The sequence below is a fragment of the Apteryx mantelli genome, chromosome 35 (genome assembly GCF_036417845.1).
Source record: "Apteryx mantelli isolate bAptMan1 chromosome 35, bAptMan1.hap1, whole genome shotgun sequence".
NCBI classification, from domain to species: Eukaryota; Metazoa; Chordata; class Aves; order Apterygiformes; family Apterygidae; genus Apteryx; species Apteryx mantelli.
In genome coordinates, this window is record NC_090012.1 from 617,013 (window position 1) to 641,655 (window position 24,643).

A 24,643-nucleotide genomic window follows, 5' to 3' on the forward strand; every position below is an offset into this window, starting at 1 on the left:
CCCAGCCCCAAACACCAGCCCTGGTCCCCAGCCCCATACCTCCGTCCCCCAGCTCCAACTCCATCCCTGGTCCCCCAGACCCCAGCCCCATATCCCAGACCCCCAGCTCCAACTCCAGCCCCATACCTCAAGCCCTGGTCCCTCAGACCCCCTGGCCCCCCAGACCCCAGCCCCAACACCAGCCCTGGTCCCCCAGCCCCATACCTCCGTCCCCCAGCTCCAACTCCATCCCTGGTCCCCAGACCCCCAGCTCCAACCCCAGCCCCCCAGCCCGGCCCCGGCCCCCTCACTTGAGGGTCTCCCCCGACATCTGGAGGTTGTAGTTCCTCTCGGGCTCGGGCAGGCTGTGGAAGTCCAGCAGGCAGGGGTGCAGGCGCCTGTTGTCGTCGCGGATCTGGGGGGGGGGGGGGGGGCCGGAGGAGGTCGGCCCCTATCCCTGGGGGGGGGGCACCCCCAACCTGCCCGGGGGAGCACCCAGGGGGCCGGTCCTGCCAGCCTCCCCCCCCCCCTCCCCATGGTGGTGGTAGGGCTCAGGGGGGTCCCATTGCACCCCAGGCAGATTGGGGGCTCGGGGAGGGGGGGGGGGGTTCATTGCACTGCAAGGGTTTGGGGGGGGGGGCTCTGTAGCACCCACCCCAAGATGGTTTGGGGGGGGGGGGCTCAGGGTATCCATTGCACCCTAAGAGGTTTTGGGAGGATCTGTAGCACCCAAGGGGTTTGGGGGCTCAGGGGGGGTCCATTGCACCCAAGGGGTTTTGGTGGGGGTGTTTGAGGCACCCCAGGGGTGTTGGGGGGGGTCTCAAGGAGATCCAGGGAGTTTTGGGGTCCCAGGGGGTCCATTGCACAGCAAGGGCTTGGGGGGGGGGGTGTCCACCTATCTCCAGGGGGTTTGAGGGGCTCGGGGGGGGGTTCACTGCACCCCAGGGAGGGTTGGGGGGCTCGGGGGGGGGTTGGGGGGTCACTCACGGTGCCGTAGGTCCAGCCCTGCTCGATGCGGGTCAGGGCCCACAGCTCGTGGATGTTCTCCGCCAGCTTCTCCCGGATGCGCTCCAGGTGGGGGGCAGCACGATCTGGGGGGGGGTGGCATGGAGTGAGAGCGGCCCCCAACCCTGCCAGCCTCTCCCCCAAAATCCCCATCCGAGCACCCCCCCAAATCCCCTTCATCTCCCAGTCCCCCAGAGCACCCCAAACCCCTGTCCATGCACCCCAAATTCCCCCACCCTCCAGCACCCCAAATCCCATCTAAGCACCCCAAATCCCCTCATCTCCCAGTCCCCTAGAGAGCCCCAAACCCCTGTCCATGCACCCCAAATCCCCCCCACCTCCAACACCCCCAAATCCCCCCAGCACCCTGAATCCTCCCACCTCCCAGCACCCCAAATCCCTGACCAAGCACCCCAAATCCCCATCCAATCACCCCAAATCCCCCCACCTCCCAACACCCAAATCCCTGACCATGCCCCCCAAATCTCCCCACCTTCCAACACCCCAAATCCCCATCTAAGCACCCAAATCCCCCCACCTCCCAGCACCCAAATCCCTGACCAAGCACCCCAGATCCCCATCCAAGCACCCCGCATCCCCCCCCACCTCCCAGCACCCCAAATCCCCATCCAAGCACCCCGCATCCCCCCCACCTCCCAGCACCCCAAACCGCTGGCCGTGCACCCCGCAGCCCCGCAGCCCCCCGTCTCCCCGCGCCCCTGGGCGCCCCCCCCCCGGCCCCGGCCCCCCACCTGGAGGGTGTCCACGGGGCAGGGGGTGAAGGCGGTGTGGGCCAGGGCCTGGCTGGGCCCAGGAGGCTGCGGGCGCCGGCGCCGTCCCCCTTGTAGGCCTTGATGGGCTCCAGGCGCAGGCGCTCGCGGGGCAGCAGCGCCTCGGCGCACGGCGAGTACCCGGGGGGCGGCAGGAACTGGAAGTCCCCGTGGCGGCCCCCCAGCAGGAACCGCAGCCTGGAGGGGGGGGGGGGTGTGTGCAGCGTGGTGGTCCCGGCAGCGCCTCCTCCCCGGCGTGCCAGCCCCCCCAAAGCACCCCGCAGCCCCCCGGACCCCCAGCATCCCTCCCAGACCCCCAGCATCCTCCAGCATCCTCTTCAGCTCCCCAGCATCCTCCGTGGACCCCCAGTAACCTCCTAGCACCCTCCTTGGCCCCCCCCCAGCATCCTCTATGGACCCCCAGCATCCCCTTTAGCATCCCCCTTGGCCCCCAGTGTCCCTCCCAGACCCCCAGCATCCTCCTAGCACCCTCCTTGGCCCCCCAGCATCCTCTGTGGACCACCAGCATCCTCCTAGCATCCCCTTCAGCTCCCCAGTGTCCCTCCCAGACCCCCAGCATCCTCCTAGCACCTTCCTTGGCCCCCCAGCATCCTCCGTGGACCTCCAGCATCCTCTTAGCATCCCCCTTGGCCCCCCAGCATCCCTCCCAGACCCCCAGCATCCTCCAAGGACCCCCAGGATCCCCTTAGCATCCCCCTTGGTCCCTCAGCCTCCCTCCTAGACCCCCAGCATCCTTTGTGGACCACCAGCATCCTCTTAGCATCCCCTTCAGCCCCCCAGCATCCTCCAAGGACCCCCAGCATCCCCTTGGCACCTTCCTTGGCCCCCCAGCATCCTCCATGGACCACCAGCATCCCCTTAGCATCCCCTTCATCCCCCCAGTGTCCCTCCCAGACCCCCAGCATCCCCTTAGCACCTTCCTTGGCCCCCCAGCATCCTCTGTGGACCCCCAGCATCCCCTTAGCATCCCCCTTGGTCCCTCAGCCTCCCTCCTAGACCCCCAGCATCCTCCAAGGACCCCCAGCATCTTCTTAGCATCCCCCTTGGTCCCCCAGTGTCCCTCCCAGACTTCCAGCATCCTCCATAGACCACCAGCATCCCCTTAACATCCCCCTTTGGCCCCCCAGAATCCCTCCCAGACCCCCAGCATCCTCCTAGCACCTCCTTCAGCCCCCCAGCATCCTCTGTGGACCCCCAGCACCCTCTCAGCATCCCCCTTGGTCCCTCAGCCTCCCTCCTAGACCCCCAGCATCCTCCAGCATCCTCTTCAGCTCCCCAGCATCCTCCGTGGATCCCCAGTAACCTCCTAGCACCCTCCTTGGCCCCCCCCAGCATCCTCTATGGACCCCCAGCATCCCCTTTAGCATCCCCCTTGGCCCCCAGTGTCCCTCCCAGACCCCCAGCATCCTCCTAGCACCCTCCTTGGCCCCCTAGCATCCTCTGTGGACCACCAGCATCCTCCTAGCACCCTCCTTGGCCCCTCAGCATCCTCTGTGGACCCCCAGCATCCTCTTAGCACCCTCCTTGGTCCCTCAGCCTCCCTCCTAGACCCCCAGCATCCTCCATGGACCACCAGCATCCTCTTAGCCCCCCAGCAGGAACCAAAGCCTGGGGGGAGCAGGTGCATGGGGACCCAGGCATTGCCCTGAGACTCCCAGCATCCCCCAACACCCCCCCCAAAACCACCCTGCAGCCCCCCAGCAAGACCCCAGCCTAGGAAGGGCGAGTGCATGGGGACCCTGACATCCCCGTAGCTGCCCCCAACCACCCCAGACCCCCCCGGGAGCCGGTCCAGACCCCCAGTAGCAACTGCAGCCCGGGGAGAGCAAGAGCAGGGGGGACCCCAGCATCCCCCCGCCGCCCCCCACCATCGCCCGGAGCATCCCGGCCCCCCCCCCGGAGCCTCACTTGACGCCGGCGGAGAAGCTGACGACGGGGAAGAAGAGGGCGTCGAGGTTGAAGTTCTCGAACATGCCCTGCACGGGGCAGCCGTTGATGCGGAAGGAGATGCTGGGCACCCCCAGGTCGAGGCAGCAGCTCACCACGTCGTCGGGCGCCAGCGCGTGCTGCTGCGGCGAGGCCACGGTGCGCGCCACGCCGCCTGCGCGGGGGGCAGGCGTGGGCCGCGGCTCCCCGGCCCTGCGAGGGGCGCGCGGCGGGCGTGCGAGGAGCGTGCAAAGGGTGCACGAGGGGGTGTTGCGCAAGGGGAGCGTGCGAGGAGCGTGGGAGCATGCAAAGGGTGCCCAAGGGGGCATGCACAAGTTGGAAATGCACGAGGGGGGTGTGCAAGGAGCATGGGAGCGTGCAAAGGGTGCAGGAGGGGGTGTTGCGCAAGGGGAGCGTGCGAGGAGCGTGGGAGTGTGCAAAGGGTGCCCAAGGGGGCATGCACAAGTTGGAAATGCACAAGGGGGGTGTGCAAGGAGCATGGGAGCGTGCAAAGGGTGCAGGAGGGGGTGTTGCACAAGGGGAGCGTGTGAGGAGCGTGGGAGTGTGCAAAGGGTGCCCAAGGGGGCATGCACGAGTTGGAAATGCACAAGGGGGGTGTGCAAGGAGCATGGGAGCGTGCAAAGGGTTCACGAGGGGGTGTTGCGCAAGGGGAGAGTGCGAGGAGCGTGGGAGCATGCAAAGGGTGCCCAAGGGGGCATGCACGAGTTGGAAATGCACGAGGGGGGTGTGCAAGGAGCATGGGAGCGTGCAAAGGGTGCAGGAGGGGGTGTTGCACAAGGGGAGCGTGTGAGGAGCGTGGGAGTGTGCAAAGGGTGCCCAAGGGGGCATGCACGAGTTGGAAATGCACGAGGGGGGTGTGCAAGGAGCATGGGGGCATGCAAAGGGTTCACGAGGGGGTGTTGCTCAAGGGGAGCGTGCGAGGAGCATGGGAGCATGCAAAGGGTGCCCGAGGGGCACTAGGGCACGCAAAGGGTGCACGATGGGGCATGCACAAGTTAGAAATGCACAAGTGAGGTGTGCAAGGAGCATTAGGGCGTGCAAAGGGTGCTTGAGGCAGGGTGCACGAGGGGCATTAGGGCGTGCAAAGGGTGCACGAGTGGGCATGCACAAGTTGAAAATGCACAGAGATGTGTGCAAGGAGCATGGGAGCGTGCAAAGGGTGCTCGAGAGGGTGTGCACAAGGGGGGCGTGCGAGCGAGCGTGTAAAAGGTGCTCAAGGGGGTGCGCATGGGGCATCGGTGCGCGCAAAGGGTGCTCGAGGGGGTTTGCACGAGGCAGGCGTGCGACGGGCATTAGGGCGCGCAAAGGGTGCTCGCAGGGGTGCATATGAGCGGGGCACCGGGGCGTGCAAAGGGTGCTTGAGTGGGCACACACGAGGGGGTGTGCACAAGGAGGGGTGTGCAAGGGGAACGGGGCACGTAAAGGGTGCTCAAGGGGGGGTGTGCACGAGGGGGGTGTGCACGAGGGGCATTGGGGCATGCAAAGGGCGCTCGGGGGGGGTATGTGCATGAGGAGACGTGCAAAACACACATGGGGGGGGCGTGCAAAGGAGCAGGGGCCGGGCAGGAGCGTGCGAGAGCCCGAGGGCGCCGGGAAGAGGGGCAGGAGCCGGGGCGGACGCGGAGAGGGGGGGGAACGCGACGGTACCTGCCCAGAGGTGGAGGCCGTCGAAGGCGAAGGAGTAGAGGTCGTCGCCGGCGCCGTTGCCCCCCCAGCCCTCGCCGCCCCCCGGGTAGGGGCTGTAGCCCTCGGTCATGGCCCAGCCCACGCGCAGGTGGGTGGCCTGGGCCGTGACGAAGGGCTCCACGTGGTCCACCACCACCTCGAAGTACCACTTCTTGTACTGCGTCGAGCCCTCGTGCGTGCCCAGGAAGATGTTGGGGCGCACGCTGCCGGCGGGGGGGACGGGGGGGGGACACGGGATGGAGGGTCGGCACTGGGACCCCCCCCCCACCCCCCCACCCTGCTTCTGGGGGGGGCTAAATCTGGGGGACCCCACCTTTGGGAGGGATCCCAGGACCTCCCCTACCCCGGGGGGTGACACCAGACTGCCCATCCCAGGGGGGGGACCTCAGACCACTGCAGGGCCCCCAGTCCCAGGGGACACCCCAGGGTGCCCCTAGAGCCCCCCAGAACCACCCCAGACCTCCTCAATATCCCTCAATACCGCCCTAGAGACCCCAAGAGCACCTCAGACCCTTACAATATCCCTTAGAAACACCCTAGGGACCCCAGGAGCATCCCAGACCCCCCCAATATCCCTTAGAAACACCCTAGGGACCCCTAAGGAGCACCCCAGACCTCCTCAATATCCCTCAGAACCACCCCAGAAGCACCCCAGATCCCTCCAGGAGAATCCCAAGAGCCGCCAGGACTCCCCAGGAACAACCCAGGCCTCCTTAGGACCCCCCCTAGAAACACCCCATGCTCCCCAGGACCCCCCAGGAGCACTCCAGAACCCCCAAATAGGACCCCAGGACCCCCAGAGCCCCCCAGGAGCACCCCTGGACCTCTTAGGGCAGCCCAGGAGCAAACCAGAAGCACTCCAGGATCCCTCAAGAGCCCCCCAGAAGCACCCCCAGGAGTCCCTAGAAGCCCCCTGAGACACCCCAGAAGCCCCCCAGGTCCCCCCCCTACCTGGTGACGTAGTTGACCAGCCCCGTCTGCAGCAGCAGGTCCCTCCGGGGCAGCAGGTTCTCGGTGATGAGGTTCTGGTTGGAGCGAACGGCCACCGCGTTGCACACGCACAGGGAGCAGAGCACGTCCAGCACCTGCGGGGACAGACACGTGTGCACACGTGTGCATGGGCATGCATGCACACACACGGGCACACATGCACACGCACAGGGAGCAGAGCACGTCCAGCACCTGCGGGGACAGACACGTGTGCACACATGTGCATGGGCATGCATGCACACGCATAGGCACACATGCACATGCACAGGGAGCGGAGCACGTCCAGCACCTGCAGGGATGGGCACGTGTGCACATGCATGGGGAGCAGAGCATGTCCAGCACCTGGAGAAGGTGGCCACGGGCACATGGGGACATGCATGGATGCAGCCAGGTGACAGCCGCACCCAGGGGACCCCCTACACCCAGGGGACCCCCCCCACCCCACACACACCCCCGGCCAGGCGCCCACCTTGTGGTTGCGGCCGTGCTTGTCGAGGAGGGAGATGATGGACTTGATGTGGTTCTCCTGGATGATGTTGAGCACCTCGGGGCTCTCGATGAGCACGCAGTAGAGCACCTCCAGGATGCCTGCGCGGGCGGCGTGAGCGGGGGCCATGCACACGCGTGCAAGGACCCGCGGCACGCGCACGAGGGTGCGTGCAATTGCACAAGGGGAAAGGGGCAGGAGTTGCACAAGGGCGTGCGAGGAATCGGCAGGGGGTTGCAAGGGAGCAGGGGGGTCAGGGCGGCAAAGGGGAAGCGTGCAAGGTCCCAGCTGGTGTGCAAGGCCCCAGCCGGCGTGCAAGGCCCCAGCCGGCGTGCAAGGGGCCCCGGCCCCCGTGCGAGGGGCCCGCTCACCCGAGGAGGCCTCCAGGCGGTCCAGCTTGCTGACGAGCCAGTCGAGGTTGTTGGAGAAGAGGGCGCAGTTGGAGCGGTTGCCCCGGATCAGCGAGGCTGGGGGAGAGACGCGAGTCAGGATCCCCCCCCCCCACCTCCCGGCCGAGGCGCCGTGGGGCAGCGCCCGGCCCCCATGGCTCGTGCACGGTCTCGCACGGGGACCGCGTCCGCCTTGCTGCCAGCGGAGCCCCGAGCCCCATGGTGCACCCATGGCCCTATACATCCAGCCCCATAGTGCACCTATGGCCCTATACATTCAGCCCCATAGTGCACCCACAGTCCCATGCCTCCAGCCCCATGGTGCACCCATGGCCCCATGCACCCATTGCCCAGCACCATGCCCTATGTCTCCAGCCCCATAGCGCACCCGTGGCCCTGTGCCTCCAGCCCCATGCACCCAGCCCCATTGTGCACCCATGGCCCCATGCACCCATTGCCCAGCACCATGCCCTATGCCTCCAGCCCCATAGCGCACCCGTGGCCCTGTGCCTCCAGCCCCATGCACCCAGCCCCATAGTGCACCCATGGCCCCATGCACCCATTGCCCAGCACCATGCCCTATGCTTCCAGCCCCATGGTGCACCCATGGCCCTATACATTCAGCCCCATAGTGCACCCACAGTCCCATGCCTCCAGCCCCATGGTGCACCCATGGCCCAGCACCATGCCCTTATGGGGCACCCATGGCTCTGTGCCTCCAGCCCCATGCACCCAACCCCATAGTGCACCCATGGCCCCATGCACCCATTGCCCAGCACCATGCCCTATGCTTCCAGCCCCATGGTGCACCCATGGCCCTATACATTCAGCCCCATAGTGCACCCACAGTCCCATGCCTCCAGCCCCATGGTGCACCCATGGCCCAGCACCATGCCCTTATGGGGCACCCATGGCTCTGTGCCTCCAGCCCCATGCACCCAACCCCATAGTGCACCCATGGCCCCATGCACCCATTGCCCAGCACCATGCCCTATGCTTCCAGCCCCATGGTGCACCCATGGCCCTATACATTCAGCCCCATAGCGCACCCACAGTCCTACGCCTCCAGCCCCATGGTGCACCCATGGCCCAGCACCATGCCCTTATGGGGCACCCATGGCTCTGTGCCTCCAGCCCCATAGTGCACCCGTGGCCCTGTGCCTCCAGCCCCATGCACCCAGCCCCATTGTGCACCCATGGCCCCATGCACCCATTGCCCAGCACCATGCCCTATGCCTCCAGCCCCATAGTGCACCCACGGCCCTATACATTCAGCCCCATAGTGCACCCACAGTCCCATGCCTCCAGCTCCATAGTGCACCCATGGCCCAGCACCATGCCCTTATGGGGCACCCATGGCCCTGTGCCTCCAGCCCCATGGTGCACCCAGCCCCATGGAGCACCCATGGCCCAGCACCGTGCCCTATGCCTCCAGCCCCACGGTGCACCCATGGCCCTCGTGCACCCAACCCCTATAGCACCCATATTGCTCATCTCCCCCGAAGCATCCTACACCCCCCCCCCCGGGCACCCCCATATCACCCTGCGTACCCAAGTTCCATATTGCCCTCGTTGCGCCCCTGTAGCCCCCCCAGACCCCCCCCCCCCCGCGCACCCAGCAGCTCGTAGAGCAGGTTGACGATCTTCTTCCAGGAGGCAGCGGCCTCCTCGCCGGCGAACTCGGCGAAGTGGGCGGCCGTGCTGTACACGTTGAGGCGGTCGATGCAGTTCAGCACCAGCGTGATCATGCCCTGGGGGCGCCGGGGGGGGGGGGGGTGTCACGCCGCGGGCCCCCACCAGCACCCCTGCAGCCCTATGAGCACCCATGAGTGCCTGCACCACCCTGTAAGCACCCCTGCAGCCCCACAAGCACCCACAGGTGCCTGCATGGCCCCACCAGCACCCCTGCAGCCCCACAAGCACCCATGGGTGCCTGCACTGCCCACGAGCATCCCTGCAGCCCCACAAGCACCCATGGGTGCCTGCATGGCCTCACCAGCACCCCTGCAGCCCCACCAGCACCCACAGGTGCCTGCATGGCCCCACCAGCATCCCTGCAGCCCCACCAGCACCCACAGGTGCCTGCACGTCCCCACGAGCATCCCTGCAGCCCCACCAGCACCCACCAGTGCCTGCATGGCCCCACCAGCACCCCTGCAGCCCCACAAGCACCCACAGGTGCCTGTACAGCCCTATAAGCACCCCTGAAGCCCCACGAGCATTCCTGCAGCCCCACCAGCACCCACCAGTGCCTGCATGGCCCCACCAGCACCCCTGCAGCCCCAGCAGCACCCACCGGTGCCTGCACTGCCCCACAAGCATCCCTGCAGCCCCATGAACACCCATAGGTGCCTGCACATCACCATGAGCATCCCTGCAGCCCCACAAACACCCACCAGTGCCTGCACGTCACCATGAGCACCCCTGCAGCCCCACAAGCACCCACAGGTGCTTGCATGACACCACCAGCACCCACCAGTGCCTGCACGTCCCCACAAGCATCCCTGTAGCCCCACAAGCACCCACAGGTGCTTGCACAGCCCCATGAGCATCCCTGCAGCCCCACGAGCACCCCTGCAGCCCCACAGCCAGCCTGGGGCATTTGCACGGCCCCACCAGCACCCCTGCAGCCCCACAAGCACCCACCGGTGCCTGCATGGCCCCACCAGCATCCCTGCAGGCCCACAGTGAGCCTGGGGCATTTGCATGGTCCCATGAGCATCTCTGCAGCCCCACGAGCACCCACAGGTGCCTGCACCACCCTATAAGCACCCCTGCAGCCCCACCAGCACCCACCGGTGCCCACACATCCCCACGAGCATCCCTGCAGCCCCACCAGCACCCACAGGTGCCTGCATGGCCCCATGAGCACCCACAGGTGCCTTTACAGCCCTATAAGTGCCCCTGCAGCCCTATGAGCACCCATGGGTGCCTGCATGTCCCCATGAGCACCACTGCAGCCCCACAAGCACCCACAGGTGCTTGAACAGCCCCATGAGCATCCCTGCAGCCCCACAGCCAGCCTGGGGCATTTGCATGGCCCCACGAGCATCCCTGCAGCCCCACCAGCACCCACTGGTGCCTGCACATCCCCACCAGCACCCCTGCAGCCCCACCAGCACCCACAGGTGCCTGCATGGCCCCACCAGCACCCCTGCAGCCCCACAGCCAGCCTGGGGCATTTGCATGGCCCCACGAGCATCCCTGCAGCCCCACCAGCACCCACTGGTGCCTGCACATCCCCACCAGCACCCCTGCAGCCCCACCAGCACCCACAGGTGCCTGCATGGCCCCACCAGCACCCCTGCAGCCCCACAGCCAGCCTGGGGCATTTGCATGGTCCCACGAGCATCCCTGCAGCCCCACCAGCACCCACAGGTGCCTGCACCACCCTATAAGCACCCCTGCAGCCCCACCAGCACCCACCGGTGCCCACACATCCCCACGAGCATCCCTGCAGCCCCACCAGCACCCATAGGTGCCTGCATGGCCCCACAAGCACCCACAGGTGCCTTTACAGCCCTATAAGTGCCCCTGCAGCCCTATGAGCACCCATGGGTGCCTGCATGTCCCCATGAGCACCACTGCAGCCCCACGAGCACCCACAGGTGCTTGCACAGCCCCATGAGCATCCCTGCAGCCCCACCAGCACCCACCGGTGCCTGCATGGCCCCACCAGCACCCCTGCAGCCCCACAGCCAGCCTGGGGCATTTGCATGGCCCCACGAGCATCCCTGCAGCCCCACCAGCACCCACAGGTGCCTGCATGGCCCCACCAGCATCCCTGCAGCCCCACAGCCAGCCTGGGGCATTTGCATGGTCCCACGAGCATCCCTGCAGCCCCACCAGCACCCACAGGTGCCTGTACCACCCTATAAGCACCCCTGCAGCCCCACAAGCACCCCTGCCGCCCCCCGGCCCCACAGCCAGCCCCAGGAGGTCCCCGGCCCCCCGGCCCCCCCCGGGCGCCCCCCACCTCCTCCTGGAAGAGGTTCTGGCGGCTCTTGAGCGAGCGCAGCTTGCTCTGGCGCTCCTCGTGCTGCAGCTCGGCCGGCGGGTGCAGGAAGTAGCCGATGAGGTCCTGCAGGCTCAGGATGACGGCGGCGATGGGCAGCGCTGCCGCCGCCGCCGGCCCCCCCTTGCCCTTCCCACACAGGCTGTCCAGGCTCCTGGGGGCGGCGGGGACGCCGTCAGCCCCCCGCCCCAAAGCCCCCGTCCTCCTCCTCCTCCTGGCCACCGGCATCTGCCCCAGGTCCCTGCAGCCCTCCCAGCCCCACACGTCCCCCGCAAGGTCCCCACGGCCCCCAGGGATCCCCCCCCAGTCCCACGCGTCCCCCCAGGTCCCTATAGACACTCCCAGCCCCACGCATCCCCCAAGGTCCCTATAGACCCCCCCCAGTCCCACTCATCCACCCAGGTCCCTATAGACCCTCCCCAGTCCCACGCGTCCCCCCAGGTCCCTATAGACCCCCCCCAGTCCCACTCATCCACCCAGGTCCCTATAGACCCTCCCCAGTCCCACGCGTCCCCCCAGGTCCCTATAGACCCTCCCCAGTCCCACGTGTCCCCCCAGGTCCCTATAGACTCCCCCCAGTCCCACGCATCCACCCAGGTCCCTATAGACTCCCCCCAGCCCCACGTGTCCACCCGGGTCCCTATAGACTCCCCCCCAGCCCCACGCGTCCACCCAGGTCCCTATAGACCCTCCCCCAGCCCCACGCATCCACCCAGGTCCCTGCCACCCCCCAACCCCACATCCCTCCTCCAAGCCCCATAAGCCGCCAGCCCCACACATCCCCCCCCCCCAGCCCCATACACCCCCACTAGCCCCATATGTCCCCCAGGCCCTTGTCCCTCCCCAGCCCCATATATCCACCCAGGTCCCTATATACCTCTCCAGCCCCATATGTGCCCCCCAGCACCATGCAACCCCCCCCCCAGCACCATGCAACCCCCTAAGGCCCCATGCAACCCCCCCCCAGGCCTCCACACACCCCCAGACCCCACGCAACCCCCCCCAGGCCCCCTGCAACCCCCCCCCGCCCCAGCGCCCGCACTTGATGAAGTGGCCGTAGAGGCCGGTGGTGCTGTAGATCATTCGCGCCGCCTGCGACTCCTCGCGCTGCGAGCGGCTCAGCGACAGCGCGTCGTCCATGTGCCCCTCCTGGTGCAGGATGGCCTGGGGGGGGGCACGGGGGGGGGGGTGATCAGCGGGACCCCCGGCGCCGCCCGCAGACCCCCAGGAGCCTCCCGGGGCCCTCAGAGCCCCTCCGGTGCCCCCCAGCACCTCCCAGTGCCCCCAGCAACCCTCCAGGTCCCCCCAGAGACCCCCCAGCACCTCCCAGTGCCCCTCCAGGTCCCCCCAGCATCCCCAGAGACCCCCCCCAAAAGCCCCCAGCACCCAAAGATCCCCAGAGAGCCCCCCCCCGAAGTCCCCAGTACCCCCCCCAGGGACCCCAACATCCCCAAAGACCCCCCCGGAGCCCCCCCCGAAGTCCCCAGTACCCCCCCAGGGACCCCAATATCCCCCCAAAGACCCCCCCAGAGCCCCCCAGCACCCCCAGAGCCCCCCCAGACCCCCCAAAGACCTCCCAGTGCATCCCAGAGACCCCCCCCAGGGATGCCCCCGAGACCCCAGCACCCCCAAAGACCCCCAGAGACCCCCTCAAAACTCCTCCAGCATCCCAAAGACCCCCTGGAGACCCCCCCAGAGCCCCCCAGCACCCCCAGAGCCCCCCCAGACCCCCCAAAGACCTCCCAGTGCTTCCCAGAGACCCCCCCCCAGGGATGCCCCCGAGACCCCAGCACCCCCAAAGACCCCCAGAGACCCCCTCAAAACTCCCCCAGCATCCCAAAGACCCCCTGGAGACCCCCCCAGAGACTCCCAGCACCCCCAGAGCCCACCCAGACCCCCCCCCAAAGACCTCCCAGAGACCCCCCCAGGGATGCTCCTGAGACCCCAGCACCCCCAAAGACCCCCAGAGACCCCCTCAAAACTCCACCAGCATCCCAAAGACCCCCTGGAGACCCTCCCCCAGAGACTCCCAGCACCCCCCCCAAAGACCCCCAGAGACCCCCTCAACCCCCCCCCAGGACCCAAAAGCCCCCCTCCCAGAGATGTCCCAGCGCCTCTTGGTGACCCCAGAGCCCCCCAACCACCCCCCCCCCCTAGAGATCCACCTCTGGAGACCCCCAGACCTTCAAAGACCCCCCCCCCCGGGACCCCCACCTTCCTCTTGAGCAGCCCCAGGCGCAGGGCCTTGGTGTCGGCGGCGGCGTAGGTGAGCCAGAGCCCGCTGGCCACGTGCTGCACGAAGCACAGCGACTCGCCGTACTTGATCTCCGGGGCCCCCATGCCCTCCACGTCCCGCTTGGCCACCACCTCCAGCTTCTCCTGCCGGGGCACGGGGCTGTCAGGGGGATGGGGTGGGCACGGCTCCGGCCTGGGACCCCCGCGGGGATGGGGATGGGGACAGGACCAGGATGGGGACAGGGACGGGACCAGGATGGGCATGGGGATGGGGACAGGACGGGCATGGGGATGTGACCAGGACCAGGATGGGCATAGGGATGGGACCAGGATGGGCATAGGGATGGGGACAGGACCAGGATGGGGACAGGGATGGGACCAGGACCAGGATGGGCATGTGCCTGAGGATAGGACCAGGACCAGGATGGGCATGTGCCTGAGGATAGGACCAGGATGGGCACACGCATGGTGATGGGACCCCCATGGGGACAGGGACAGGACCAGGATGGGCACCTGCATGGGAATGGGGACCTGCACGGGGACAGGGATGGGACCCCGATGGGGATGGGACCAGGATGGGCACCTGTATGGGGATGGGAACCAACGTGGGGACAGGGACCACGGGGATGGGACAAGGATGGAGTTTGGCACAGGGATGGGGACCAGGATAGGGACAGGGATGGGGACCAGCATGGGGATGGGGATCACGATGGGGACAGGACCAGGATGGGGATTGGCACAGGGATGGAAACCAACATAGGAATGGGACCAGGATGGGGACAGGGAACAGGGATGGGGACCAAGATAGGGATTAGCACGGGAATGGGGACAGGACCAGTGCATGGGATCAGCACGGGAACGGCACGAGGACAGGACCGGGATGGGGACCGCCCTGCCCAGGACACCCCCCAGCCACGGTCCCTCCACCCCTCTCTCCATCCCCCCGTCCCACCTTGGAGGCGCGGAAGCAGAAGGCGGAGGCGCGGGTGTTGGCGGCAGCCGCCTCCACCACGGCCAGGCCCTTGTCCTCGGTGAGCGCCAGGTAGCGGCCCGTGGTGACGTGCCGCACGCGGAAGGGCTGTCCCCACTTCAGGTGGCTCCCGCTCCAGCTGCGCAGGGGGGACATGTCACGGGGGCCAGGGATGATGCGTGGGGACACGTCATGGGGCCCAGGGACAACATAGGGGGACAATGCCTGGGGACATGTCATGGTGGCCCAGGGACGATGCATGGGGACATGTCATGGTGGGCTGGGGACAATGCATGGGGATGCGTCATGGGGACGCGTCATGGGGGCTCAAGGACAATGCATGGGGACACGTCATGGTGGCCCGGGGACAATGCATGGGGACACATCATGGTGGGCTGGGGACAATGCATGGGGACACGTCATGGGGGCTCAAGGACAACGCATGGGGACATGGCATGGGGACACATCATGGGGACGCATCATGGGGGCTCAAGGACAGTGCATGGGGACACATCATGGTGGGCTGGGGACAATGCATGGGGACATGTCATGGGGATGCGTCATGGGGGCTCAAGGACAATGCATGGGGACACATCATGGTGGGCTGGGGACAATGCATGGGGACATGTCATGGGGGCTCAAGGACAATACATGGGGACATGTCATGGGGACACATCATGGGGGGGCTCAAGGACAATACATGGGGACACGTCATGGTAGGCTGGGGACAATGCATGGGGACATGTCATGGGGACACATCATGGGGGCCCAAGGACAATACCTGGGAACACGTTATGGTGGGGTGGGGACAACGCATGGGGACACATCATGGGGATGCGTCATGGGGGCTCAAGGACAATGCATGGGGTCATGTCATGGTGGGGTGGGGACAATGCATGAGGACATGTCATGGGGGCCCAAGGACAATGCATAGGGACACATCATGGTGGGCTGGGGACAATGCACAGAGATGCATCATGGGGACACGCCATGGGGGCCCAAGGACAATGCATGGGGACAGGTCATGGTGGCCCGGGGACAATGCATGGGGACATGTCATGGTGGCCCAGGGACAATGCATGGGGACACGTCATGGGGACGCGTCGTGGGGGCCCAAGGACAATGCATGGGGACATGTCATGGTGGGCTGGGGACAATGCATGGGGACACATCATGGGGGCTCAAGGACAACGCATGGGGACATGGCATGGGGACACATCATGGGGACGCATCATGGGGGCTCAAGGACAGTGCATGGGGACACATCATGGTGGGCTGGGGACAATGCATGGGGACACGTCATGGGGATGCGTCATGGGGGCTCAAGGACAATGCATGGGGACACATCATGGGGGCCCGGGGACATGTTATGGTGGGTTGGGGACAATGCATGGGGACACGTCATGGGGACACGTCATGGGGCTGCAGGGCACAAGGACACAGCACGGGGACGCAGGGCACCATCACGCCAGGATGGGGAGAGGGGGGACATGGCACGGGGACACCATCAAGGGCAAACAGGGACACCGGCATGGGGACCACCCTGGTTGGACAGGAGCCCCCGGCCCCCCAGCGCACCCCTGGGTACCCTGGACCCCAGGACCCCCCCCAGGACCCCCCCCAGGCCCCCCCAACCTGATGCGCAGGGGCTCCAGGCGCCAGAGGGACCGCGCGTGTGTGCAGACGGCGCCGCCCTCGTAGTTGACCACGCTGCTGCGGGGACAGAGCCGGGTCAGGGCTGGGGGGGGGGAGGGGGAACCGAGCCGGACCCCCCCCACCCCCACCTCCCCCAAAAACGAGCTGGGGCCCAGGCGTCCGGGCGCCCCCCCCCCCCCCCCCGAGCCGCCGCACCTGCGCTCGTCGCCCTGCTCCGGCGACGACGTGGTCAAGCACTCGTCCATGTGGCCGTGGAAGAGGCGCGTGACGTGGCCGCCCGTGACGTAGCCTGGGGAGGGGACCGGGGGGGTCAATGAGGGCCAAGGGGCCCAGGTGTCCGGGCCCCCCCCCCCCCATCCCATGCCGGGGCCCCCACCTTCCTCGGAGCCCGAGCAGATGGGGTTCATGTTCCAGAGCGTCTGCATGAAGGAGGCGTCCGCCTGCAGCTCCCCGCTCGCCGTCGAGAGGTGCTGGGGGGGGGGGGGAGACGTCAGCCGCCGGGGCCCAGGCGTCCGGGCGCACGCGGCCTTGGCGGCTTCGTGTGCCCGTGCAGCCCTTGCACGCTGGTGCTCGCCTTGCACGCCCTGCCCTCGTGCCGGCACAGCCCTTGCACGCCCTCGCGCCAGCACAGCCTTTGCACACCGCTGCTCAGCTTGCGCCACCGTGGCCCTTGCGCGCTGGTGTTCGCCTTGCACGCCCTTGCACCAGTATAGTGCTTGCATGCTGGTGTTCACCTTGCACACCCTCATACCAGCACAGTCTTTGCACACCACTGCTCAGCTTGCACCACCATGGCCCTTGCACTCTGGCGTTCACCTTGCACACCCTCACACCACCATGGCCCTCGCACACTGGCATTCACTTTGCATGCCCTCGCACCAGCATGGCCCTTGCACACTGGTGTTCATCTTGCACACCCTCACACCTTTGCACACCAGTGCTCACCTTACACACCCTGACACCAGCACAGCAGTCTTTGCACACCAGCGCTCACCTTGCACACCCTCGCAGCAGCAGTCTTTGCACCCCAGCGCTCAGCTTGCACAGCCTGGCACCAGCAGTCTTTGCACACCAGTGCTCACCTTGCACGCCCTGACACCAGCAGTCTTTGCACCCCAGCGCTCACCTCGCACGCCCTGGCACGAGCAGTCTTTGCACCCCAGCACTCGTCTTGCACACCCTCGCACAAGCACAGTCATTGCACACTGGTGCTCAGCTTGCACAGCCTCGCACAAGCACAGCCTTTGCACCCCAGCGCTCGCCTCGCACGCCCCGGCACGAGCAGGGCCCGCGCGCCGCTCACCAGGTAGCGCTCGGAGGAGACGCTCACGAGGATCAGGTCGTCGCCCACGCGCACCTTCTCGCCCTCCGAGCGCTGCTTGGACGCGGGGTGCATGGTCCACCAGCACGCCTCGCCTTGGGGGGGGGGGGCGGCGTCAGCGCGGGCCGGGGGGTGCCGGACCCCCAAATCCCCCCCCCCTCCAGAGTGCTTCGGGACCCCCACCCTATAGGGCACTTGGGGACCCCATAGAGGTACAAGCAGGGACCCCCACCCTATAGGGCACTCGGGGACCCCATAGAGGGGCAAGCAGGGACCCCCACCGAGGGACAAGCGGGGACCCCCACCCTATAGGGCACTTGGGGACCCCCAAACTCCCCCCCAATGAGCCCGGGGGGGTCCCCAAACCCCCCCCCCGCCCGGCTGCACCCCCGGGCGCCCACCTACCCGTCGCGTCCTTCTGCAGCCCCACGTCGAAGGCGAGTTTGTCGGTCACCGAGCGGGACGTGGTGAGACAGCTCAGGTACTGCGGGGTTGGGGGGGGGGGACGACACGGTGTCACGGGGCCGCCCGGACGCCTGGGCCCCCCGCGGGTGCGGGCCGTGCACAAGGAGGGTCCCCCGTGCCCGGGGAGGGTCCCCGCTCACCATGCCGCTGTGCGAGTGCCGCAGGAGGATGGCGTGGCCGTAGAGCAGGGTCCGGTGCCCGCCGCCCTGGGACGACTGCAAAATGGGGGGGGGGGGGACGCGAGAGGCGCCGGCATCAGCCCAGTGCTGGCACGTCCCCGGGACCCACCGGGGTCCTGCTCGAGACGTCCCCTGTGCGCCGGAGCCGCCTGCGTTGCACCCCGCGCCGACAGCACACGGCTGCCTCGTGAACGCACGGGATGTGCCGAGTGCCTTGTGCATTGCACGACTGCTTTGCACAGCTCACGCTGGGTGCTTTGTGCATTGCACGGCTGCTTTGCACAGCCCACACTGGGTGTCTCGTGCATTGCACGACTGCTTTGCACAGCCCACGCTGGGTTCTTTGTGCATTGCACGACTGCTTTGCACGGCCCACGCTGGGTGTCTCGTGCATTGCACGGCTGCTTTGCACGGCCCACACTGGGTGCTTTGTGCATTGCACAACTGCTTTGCATGGCCCACACTGGGTGTCTTGTGCATTGCACGGCTCACGCTGGGTGCTTTGTGCATTGCACAACCGCTTTGCACAGCCCACGCTGGGTGTCTTGTGCATTGCACGACTGCTTTGCACAGCCCGTGCCAGGTGCATCATGCATCGCACGGCCCAGGCTGGGAGCCTTGTGCATTGCACAACCGTTTTGCACGGCCCAGGCTGGGTGCTTTGTGCATTGCACGACTGCCTTGCACAACCCATGCCGGGCGCCTCAGGCATCGCACAGTGTGCTTTGCATGGCCCATGCTGGACACCTTGTGCGTCGCACAACTGCCTTGCACGGCCCGTGCCAGGGACCTCGTGCATCGCCGTGTGCTTTGCACAGCCCGTGCCAGGCACCTTGCACATTGCACAACTGCCTTGCACGGCCCGCGCTGGGGGCCTCGTGCATTGCACACAGTGCGTTTTGCATGACTGCCTCGCACGGCCCGTGCCGGGGCTGGGGTTCGCATCCAGGATCCATGCGGAGGCAGGGAGAGGCCGTGGGATCAGGGAGCCGGGCAGGGGGTGTAAGGGGAGGTTGGGGGGTCAGGGCACACACGGGAGCCCGCCCGGACACCTGGGCCCATGCTGAGACAGGGAGAGGCTGCAGGGAGTCGGGAGGAGGCCGCACTCCGGAGCAGGGGTGCAGGAGGAGGAGGAGGAGGATGGGGACGAAGGCGAGGAGGAGGAAGGGGGGTCACTGCACCACGGTGGCACCTACCCACTTGTCCAGGTCGACCCCCTGGGGTGGGCGGAGGTGGGGGGAGAGAGAGAAGAGAGGCGGTCACGGGGGGCCGGGACGCCTGGGCCCCCCCGGACGCCTGGGCCCTCCCCCCTCCCCCGGACGCCTGGGCCCCCCCGGGGCCGCTCACCTCGCCGCCGGTCTCTGAGCTGTTGGCCAACATCTCCTGCAGCGCCCGCACCGACAGCGACTGCTCCAGCACGAAGCAGCACACGGCCAGGTCGGGGGGCACGTTCTGGGGGGACAGCGGTGTCGGGGGGGGGGGACGGGGCACGCTGCCACCACCCCCCCCCGGTCCCGTGTGCCCTCGTGTCCCCGTGTCCTCGTGCCAGGGGGTACAGGGTGCTCCCCGTGTCCCTTACGTCCCCACGGTACTGGGGGTCCCCACGTCAGGCCATATGGGGTGGCCCAAGTCCCCCCTTGTCCCCATGTCCCCAAGTCCCCCTTGTCCCCATGTCTGGTGGTATGGGGTGCCCCTTGTCCCCATGCCTGGCAGGACAGGGTGCCCCATGTCCCCATGCCAGGTGGTATGGGGTGTCCCCAAGTCCCCCTTGTCCCCGTGCCAAGTGGTATGGGGTGCCCCAAGTCCCCCGTGTCCCCATGCCTGGCGGTGCAAGGTGTCCCCAAGTCCCCCTTGTCCCTATGCCTGGCGGTGTGTGGTGTCCCCGTGTCCCCATGCCTGGCGGTGCAAGGTGTCCCCAAGTCCCCTTGTCCCTATGCCTGGCGGTGTGTGGTGTCCCCGTGTCCCCATGCCTGGCGGTGCAAGGTGTCCCCAAGTCCCCCTTGTCCCTATGCCTGGTGGTGTGTGGTGTCCCCATGTCCCCATGCCTGGCGGTGCAAGGTGTCCCCAAGTCCCCCGTGTCCCCACGCCTGGCGGTGCGTGGTGTCCCCGTGTCCCCACGCCCGGCGGTGCGTGGCGTCCCCGCGTCCCCCCGGGCTCACCTGGGCGTTGGAGGTGGGCTCGAGGAAGCAGAGGCGGTTGCCGAAGCCCTCGGCCGCCAGGCAGAGCTTCAGCTGCTCCTTGAGGAAGGTGGTGGTGCACTGGAGCACCACCTCGTCGTCCTGCGGGAGGCCCCGCTCAGCCCGGACGCCTGGGCCCCGCGCCCCTGCCTGCCCGCCCGCCCGGACGCCTGGGCCCCCACGTCCCTGCCTGCCTGCCTGCCCGGACGCCTGGGCCCCCACGTCCCTGCCTGCCTGCCTGCCCGGACGCCTGGGCCCTCGTGCCCCTGCCTGCCCGCCTGCCCGGACGCCTGGGCCCCCACATCCCTGCCTGCCTGCCCGGATGCCTGGGCCCTGCGCCCCTGCCTGCCCGCCTGCCCGGACGCCTGGGCCCCCATGTCCCTGCCTGCCTGCCTGCCCGGACGCCTGGGCCCTGCGCCCCTGCCTGCCCGCCCGGACGCCTGGGTCCCCACGTCCCTGCCTGCCTGCCTGCCCGGACGCCTGGGCCCCCACGTCCCTGCCTGCCTGCCCGGACGCCTGGGCCCCGCGCCCCTGCCTGCCTGCCCGCCCGGACGCCTGGGCCCTCGTGCCCCTGCCTGCCTGCCCGCCCGGACGCCTGGGCCCTCGTGCCCCTGCCTGCCTGCCTGCCCGGACGCCTGGGCCCCCAACGTCCCTGCCTGCCTGCCCGGATGCCTGGGCCCTCGTGCCCCTGCCTGCCTGCCTGCCCGGACGCCTGGGCCCCCATGTCCCTGCCTGCCTGCCTGCCCGGACGCCTGGGCCCTCGTGCCCCTGCCTGCCCGCCCGGACGCCTGGGCCCTCGTGCCCCTGCCTGCCTGCCCGGACGCCTGGGCCCCCATGTCCCTGCCTGCCTGCCTGCCCGGACGCCTGGGCCCTCGTGCCCCTGCCTGCCTGCCTGCCCGGACGCCTGGGCCCTCGTGCCCCTGCCTGCCTGCCCGGATGCCTGGGCCCCCATACTCCTGCCTGCCTGCCTGCCCGGACAACTCGGCCCCTGCCTGCCTGCCTGCCTGGATGCCTGGGCCCCCATGTCCCTGCCTGCCCGGACGCCTGGGCCCCCGCACCCCTGCCTGCCTGCCTGCCCGGACGCCTGGGCCCCCACGTCCCTGCCTGCCTGCCCGACGCCTGGGCCCTCGTGCCCCTGCCTGCCTGGACGCCTGGGCCCCCGCACCCCTGCCTGCCTGCCTGGACCCCTGCCTGCCTGCCCGGGACGCCTGGGCCCCCATACTCCCTGCCTGCCCGCCTGGACGCCTGGGCCCCACGTCCCTGCCTGCTGCCCGGACGCCTGGGCCCTCGTGCCCCTGCCTGCCCACCCGGACGCCTGGGCCCCCATACCCCTGCCTGCCTGCCCCGCCCGGACGCCTGGGCCCCCCCCTTCTGCTCACCAGGGTCTATGGGCTGGGTTGGGGGGGAACCTGGACCCCTGGGTGTCCCCCAGCCCTATGGGGTCTGTGGGGTGGGTCGAAGGGAACCTGGACCCCTGGGTGCCCCCCCAGCCCAGAGGGTGGGTCAGGGGGAGCTCGACCCCCAGGGTGTCCCCCCAGCCCCATAGGATCTATAGGGCGGGCGGGGGGCAGCCTGGACGCCTGGGTCCCAGCCCCATAGGATCTATAGGGCGGGCGGGGGGCAGCCTGGACGCCTGGGTCCCAGCCCCATAGGGTCTATAGGGCAGGTGGGGGGCAGCTCGGACGCCTGGGTCCCAGCCCCATAGGGTCTATAGGGCAGGCAGGGGGCAGCCCGGACGCCTGGGTCCTCCATGGGGCAGTGGGAGCCCGGACACCCGGGTCCCCCCCAGCCCCTCCGTGCCTCAGTTTCCCCATGCCGCAGGGACCAGCCCCGCTCTGATCTCCGCAGCGTCACCAGCCCCCCCCCCCCCCCGCAGGGGCCCAGGCGTCCGGGGGCCCAGGCGTCCGGGCCCCCCCCCATCGCAGCCACATGACGCTGCAAACGGAGCCCCACAAACAGCCTCCACCTGCGCCCGTCGCTCCGGCCAAATTCCTGCCGCGGGCCGGGGATGCCAGCGGCCCGGACGCCTGGGCCCGCCCGGACGCCTGGGCTCACCCCGGGTCTCAGCTGAGCGGGGGGGGGGGCCCGGACGCCTGGGCCCTCTCTCTAGGCTCCCCGCAGGGAGGGACCCGGACGCCTGGGCTCCCCCCGTGCCTCAGTTTCCCCGGGGGGGGGGTCATGACTCAGGACCCCACAGCACAGCCGGGGCCCGGACGCCTGGGCCCCCCCACCCCCGCCAAGGACGCCTCCTCGTCCTTGATCCCCCCCCCGCAGCCAGGTTTGGAAATTAGGCGGCTGCTCCCGGGGGGGGGGGGGCCGCGGCAATTAACAGCCCCGCGAAGCAATTAGGGCCCCCCCCCCGCTGCCGTTTTGAGGACAAACTGCCAGGAATTGGGACAAAGCAGGGAACTGGGCCACCGCCCTCCCCAAAAAGGGTATTTTTGGACCCAATGTGCCACTGTGCTGGGGGGGGGGGACGCGCGGGACACCCCCTGGCACGACAGCCCCCGGGTCCCCCCGGCTCGTGGGGCCCAGGCGTCCGGGCACCCTGCTGCCCCCCCCCCCGACAGCCCCGATCTAGTTTCATCCCCCCCCCCCGGACAGCTGCACCCCCCCCCCCGGCTTTGCACGTTGCTTTTTTGGGAGCCGAAAGGCAGCTCTCGAGTTGCCGCCGGACAGGTGGAGCTGCCGCCCCCCCCCCCCCCGAATCGGGGCACGCGCGTGTGCAAGCCGGCCGGGGCCTCGCACGGGGGGGGGGGGGCCGGCGCCTTGCACACGCGCAGCCTTGCACACGCACAGCTCACACGTGTGCACGCCTTGCACACGCCTTGCACACGCCTCGCACACGCCTCGCACACGCCTCGCACACGCACACCTCACACGTGTGCACACGCCTTGCACGCCCGCCCCTTGCACATGCACCAGAGCCCCCCCCCCCACAGCTCGTTAGGGCTCCTAATTACCCTGTGCAATGGGGAGGGGGGGGTCGCCAGGCACCCGCTGCCCCCCCCACCCCATCCCAGTACCCCCCCGCTGTGCTTGACCCCCTCCCAGTACCTCCCAGTTCCCCCAGTCCCTCCCAAGCCCGGCTCCCCAGTCTCCCCAGTTCCCCCCACACCAGTCTCCCCAGTTCCCCCCCACCAGTTTCCCCCAGTCCCTCCCAGTTCCAGCCCCCAGTATCCCCAGCTGTCCCCAGTCCAATTCCCCCCAGTATCCTCCCAGAGCCCCCTCACCAGTTCCTCCAGTGCCCCCAGTACCTCCAGCTCCCCCTGTCCCAGTCCCCCCAGCTCCTTCTGTCCCAGTTCCCCCAGTACCTCCAGCTCCCCCTGTCCCAGTCCCCCCAGCTCCTTCTGTCCCAGTGCCCCCAGTATCCCCAGCTCCCCCTGTCCCAGTCCCCCCAGCTCCTTCTGTCCCAGTGCCCCCAGTACCTCCAGTTCCCCCTGTCCCAGTCCCCCCAGCTCCTTCTGTCCCAGTGCCCCCAGTATCCCCAGCTCCCCCATCCCAGTTCCCCCCGCTCTCCCTGTCCCAGTGTCCCCCAGTGCCCCCAGTACCTCCAGTTCCCCCGTCCCAGTTCCCCCAGTAACCCCAGTTCCCAGTGCCCCCAGTATCCCCAGCTCCCCCTGTCCCAGTCCCCCCAGCTTCTCTCATCCCAGACCCCCCAGCTCTCCCTGTCCCAGTGTCCCCCAGTTCCCCCCAGTATCCCCAGCTCCCCAATCCCAGTTCCCCCCAGTATCCCCCCACTCACGGTCCGCAGGAACTGGACATCGTCCTCCCCGTCACCCTCGGCCATGGCTGCGGGCACCGGTCACCGGTGGGTCCCCGTCACCGGTGGGTCCCCGTCACCAGTCGATGGTCACTGGTGGGTCACTGGTCACCGGTGGGTCCCCGCCGCCGGTGTCCGGGTGTCGCGGGGCGCTGCTGCGTCCCGGTGCCGCAGGCCCGTCCCCCGGTGCCACGTAACAGGGAGGGACCCGGGGGGGGGACGGACAGACAGACGGACGGGGAAACTGAGGCACCGACACCCCCCCCCCCCCCGTCTAAGGGGATGGGAGGGGCCCGGACGCCTGGGCCCCCCCTCCCTTGAAGGGGCTGGGGGAGGGGGGGGGGCACAACCCGGACGCCTGGGCCCCCCCCCTCAAGGCTCCCCGCAGCCCCCCCCCCCGGGGGGTGGGGGGGAATCCCATCCCAGCACATCCCAGTTCATCCCAGCTGGGGATACTGGCGCGAGCCCAGGGCTGCCCAGCAGAGTCCAGCTTTTTTTTTGGGGGGGGGGGGCACTGGGTTCCCCCAGGAGCAGGGGCCGGGGGTGGGGGGTGGGGGGGAACCTGGAGGGGGTCAGACGGGGCCCAGG

At 68.5% G+C, this 24,643-nt stretch overlaps 1 protein-coding gene across 1 annotated transcript in view; it reads right to left on the reverse strand.

Moving 5' to 3' along the window:
• The window catches only part of RYR1 (ryanodine receptor 1), a gene marked incomplete at its 3' end in the record, with an annotated part of 52,462 nt that extends 28,380 nt beyond the window's left edge, over positions 1-24,082 (reverse strand). The window contains 23 exon segments of the mRNA XM_067314408.1: positions 291-394; positions 967-1,061; positions 1,727-1,789; positions 1,792-1,952; positions 3,684-3,876; positions 5,370-5,611; positions 6,360-6,493; positions 6,868-6,986; positions 7,257-7,352; positions 8,890-9,025; positions 11,251-11,443; positions 12,332-12,453; positions 13,504-13,668; positions 14,477-14,633; positions 16,130-16,207; positions 16,346-16,439; positions 16,527-16,620; positions 17,454-17,566; positions 17,877-17,955; positions 18,077-18,151; positions 19,463-19,567; positions 20,275-20,394; positions 24,038-24,082. Coding sequence (XP_067170509.1) covers positions 291-394; positions 967-1,061; positions 1,727-1,789; positions 1,792-1,952; positions 3,684-3,876; positions 5,370-5,611; positions 6,360-6,493; positions 6,868-6,986; positions 7,257-7,352; positions 8,890-9,025; positions 11,251-11,443; positions 12,332-12,453; positions 13,504-13,668; positions 14,477-14,633; positions 16,130-16,207; positions 16,346-16,439; positions 16,527-16,620; positions 17,454-17,566; positions 17,877-17,955; positions 18,077-18,151; positions 19,463-19,567; positions 20,275-20,394; positions 24,038-24,082 — 2,783 coding nt within the window.
• Between the last annotated feature and the right edge of the window lie 561 nt (positions 24,083-24,643).